The 3,411-nt window shown below is 41.9% G+C and overlaps 1 protein-coding gene across 1 annotated transcript; it reads right to left on the bottom strand.

Moving 5' to 3' along the window:
- Positions 1–221: 221 nt before the first annotated feature.
- LOC102895171 (olfactory receptor 1B1) lies at positions 222–1,161 on the bottom strand (the record flags this gene model as incomplete). The annotated part of the gene is given in 5 exon segments (XM_015594815.1): positions 222–621; positions 623–692; positions 695–784; positions 787–1,089; positions 1,092–1,161. Coding segments are annotated over 5 exon segments (933 nt in total), but the record flags the coding sequence as incomplete, so codon positions are not given.
- Positions 1,162–3,411: the final 2,250 nt, after the last annotated feature.

The following is a 3,411-nucleotide window of genomic DNA, read 5'->3' as shown; positions in this document are numbered from 1 at the left end:
GGGCGGGGTCCCAGAGACATGCTGCCGAGGAAGCCCTGAGCACGTGTGGCATGAATGTAGAATGTTCACAGCTCTGTCAGAACACAGCATCAACAAGAGCCAAATCTAGACTTCCATAAGTTGTCCTGGCCATCCCTCCCTGTCATCTCTCCAAAGCCATCCATGCTCAAATCTGCCCGCTTCTCCCCTCACCTAACCAATACGGTTCTTGAGCAGGCTAATCAGGAGTCCACCGTCCCCCATCCAAGCGGACAGCAGGCTGCACTCTTGACCTCCTCGTTGCAGAGGCTGTACACAAAAAGACTGGCCAAAGGTGTAAAGGTGATGTACCTCACGGTAGCCACAATGCCCTGACCCTGAGAGGTCTGGGAAGGAGGCTGAAAGTAGACACAGGTGATGGCGCCACAGAGGAAGCTGACCACGGTGAGGCGGGATCCACGGGTAGAGACCACACAGCAGTGACCAGCAGCTGAAGGCAAACGTAGGATAATGGCCCCAGTATGGACACAGGATAGTACAATGGAGGCACGGTGGCTTAGCAGGAGGAAGCCATCCTCCAAGAATACAGCTGGCTCATTGGAATGTATGTCAGAGAAAGAAGCTCATGAAGTAGCCAGTGGTCACGAAGAAGTGGGGAAGGTTAACGTCACCCTTTACTCCAGACGAGTAAAGAGGCAAGAGGAGCGAAACACAGTGTGCATTATGGACGCTGCACAGCTCACGGCCTGAAGGTGGGCACGGAGTTGGCAATTCATCACTGACTGGTAGTGCAGAGGGTCAACGAGGCCATGGAGAGATCCAGAGCCATAACAGATATAAGAAGTGTATCTGTAACTCCAAATTCATCGAAGAAAAAGAACTGGGCCAAGCAGCGGGCCGCAGGAATGGCTGGGTGAGTAGAGATCATATGGGCCAGCAGCTTGGGCAGAGCGACTGTAGACATCCCTGTGTCTATCATGGAGAGATTGCAGAGCAGCAAGTACACAGAAGAGAAGAGCCAGGAGTGCCAGGAGATGAGCAGCATCAGAGTCACATTCCCCAGTATGGTGGTCAGGTAAATAGCCAAGAAGAGGAGGAGGAGGAGGCTGGGGAGACTCTAGCTCTTGAGAAGCCACGGAGCAAGAAGACTAGAGAATGTGAAGCATTAAGGTCAAGTCCATGTTACGTGACAATGAGCCTGTAAGGATGAGAACACTATACATGAAGTGCTGAGTGTAGGGCCTGGCATGTAGTAAAGGCTCAAAAGATAATTACTGTTGTTGCTGCTTCCAATGCTCCTGCTACAATCATTGTAGGCATTACAGTCAAAGTGAATTCAAGTTTTTCAGACGTTGATAGGATGCACTGTTTGTAGTCCAATCCCCCCATCTGACTGTGTGCTCCTGAGGGGAAGGGGCTGTGATGAATTCACCCCTGTATCCAATGACCTAATACAGTGCCTGGCAGAGAGCAAGCGCTCCAGAATGAGTGGCTGGATGAATGGCCAGTAAGTAACCATCCTTCTCTCATTAACTCAAACTCCTGCCCCAACTGAAATGCCCTATCTTGCCTATCATTCTCCAACACAGCACTCTTGTTTACCAAGAGTAAATGTGCATGGGATTAACGTATTATTTTCTCCTTATTTCCTTTGTTTTCACAATCAGTTAGTTAATCCAGTCTCCTATCTCCTTACTGGGCTAACTAAACATCTCTAACCCAGGGATGGAGCTATTACTAAAGTTTTTTTTAAAATAATACAATGTACTCCCACAAATGTATGTGGTGCTTTAATCCTAGGAATACACATAATACGGAGCAGACATAGTGCTCAGCCATGAAGGGGTGGCACGGACTCAAGCTCATGCTGTGATATCAGGCAGCAAAGACCGTACGTAGCACATTGCGGAGGCTGATTTATGTTTATAAACCTAATTAATGAAATTACAAAGCCTCATTTACAGTTTTTGGAGAAAAAAAAGACCCAGAAAAGTAAAGACTTCATCTTGGGTTTAGTTACACAATCAACAATGAACAAAAAATGCACTTTACAATCATCGCCTTTCTAGCCGTGTTTACGGCTTTTTACAATTATTTAAAACCAATTTTCACTTTAGGTGACAGAAAAACAATTTGAGAGCAAGAGTGTCTTACTACTAACATTAACTGGAAGGAAAATGCAACAAAGTAAGCCTGCCTTTATGACAAGCTTATTTAAGTTTAATTTACATTGAGACCTTCATTACAGTATGATTACATGGCTAGCAAAAGACCTTTGTTTCGTTCTTTTGTTGTTGTTTTTTTTTTAAATCATAGACTAAGATATTTTACAGACCAATGTCTGAAAAAAAGTTCTTTTGGGTTAAAATGATAAGCTCCATAATCTCCCTTTGATTAAAGCTGATTATCACCTTACGGGAAAATTTTCTGATGTTATTTTTTTTCATTCTCAAAGAGGAGCCTTAGATTAGTATGTTTCCATATTTTCCCTTTGATATTTTATTTTGTCTTCATATGGCTGATCAAATTGCAATCATGAAGAATTTTTGTGCACTTTTTTCCCACCATTCTTCCTTTAGGACCCTCACAGATAAGAGTTTTGTCCCAGTGTTTATATCTTTTTGAGACATTTACCCTTTTATTAATCTATAATGTCTTTATTTCTTGTAACAATTTTTTTACTTAAAATATGTTTTATCTGATATTAGCATAGCCACCTCAGCTACCTTTTGGTTACTATTTTCATTGAATATCTTTTTCCAGTCTTTCACTTTGTTTTTAAATTGAGGATACATTGGTTTATAACATTATGTAAGTTTCAGGTGTATAGTATTATGGTTATGTAGTTGTAGGTCTACAACCACAATGTGTCACCACAGAAGGTCTAGTTTCCACTACAATTGACCCACTTTCCCCATTTCACCCTCCCCCAAAGCCCCTCCCCTCTGGTAACCACCAATCTGTTTGTCTGTATCTATGAGTTGCTATTTTTATAATTTGTCAGGATTTTTATACTTCACATATGAGTGAAATCATATGGTATATATCTTCTCTATTTGACTTATTTCATTTAGCACAATACCCTTAAGGTCCATCCATGTTACCGTGAATGGCAAGGTTTCATCTTTATGCGGCTGAGTAGTATTCCATTATGTACATGTACCATATCTCTTTGTCCGTTCATCCATCAATGGACACTTAGATTGTTTCCAAATCTTAGCTATTGTAAACAATGCTGCTATGAACATAAGAATGCATATCTTTTTGAATTAGTGTTTCACATTCTTCAGATAAGTACCTAGAAGTGAAATAGTTGAATCACTTGGTAGCTCTATTCTTAATTTTTTGAGGAGTCTTCTTACTGTTTTCCATAGTGGCTGCACCAATTTACAATCCCACCAACAGTGTACGAGGGTTTTCTTTCTTTCACAT

This window comes from Pteropus alecto, unplaced genomic scaffold (genome assembly GCF_000325575.1).
Source record: "Pteropus alecto unplaced genomic scaffold, ASM32557v1 scaffold178, whole genome shotgun sequence".
NCBI classification, from domain to species: domain Eukaryota; kingdom Metazoa; phylum Chordata; class Mammalia; order Chiroptera; family Pteropodidae; genus Pteropus; species Pteropus alecto.
This window is presented reverse-complemented; position numbering and strand designations above follow the sequence as displayed.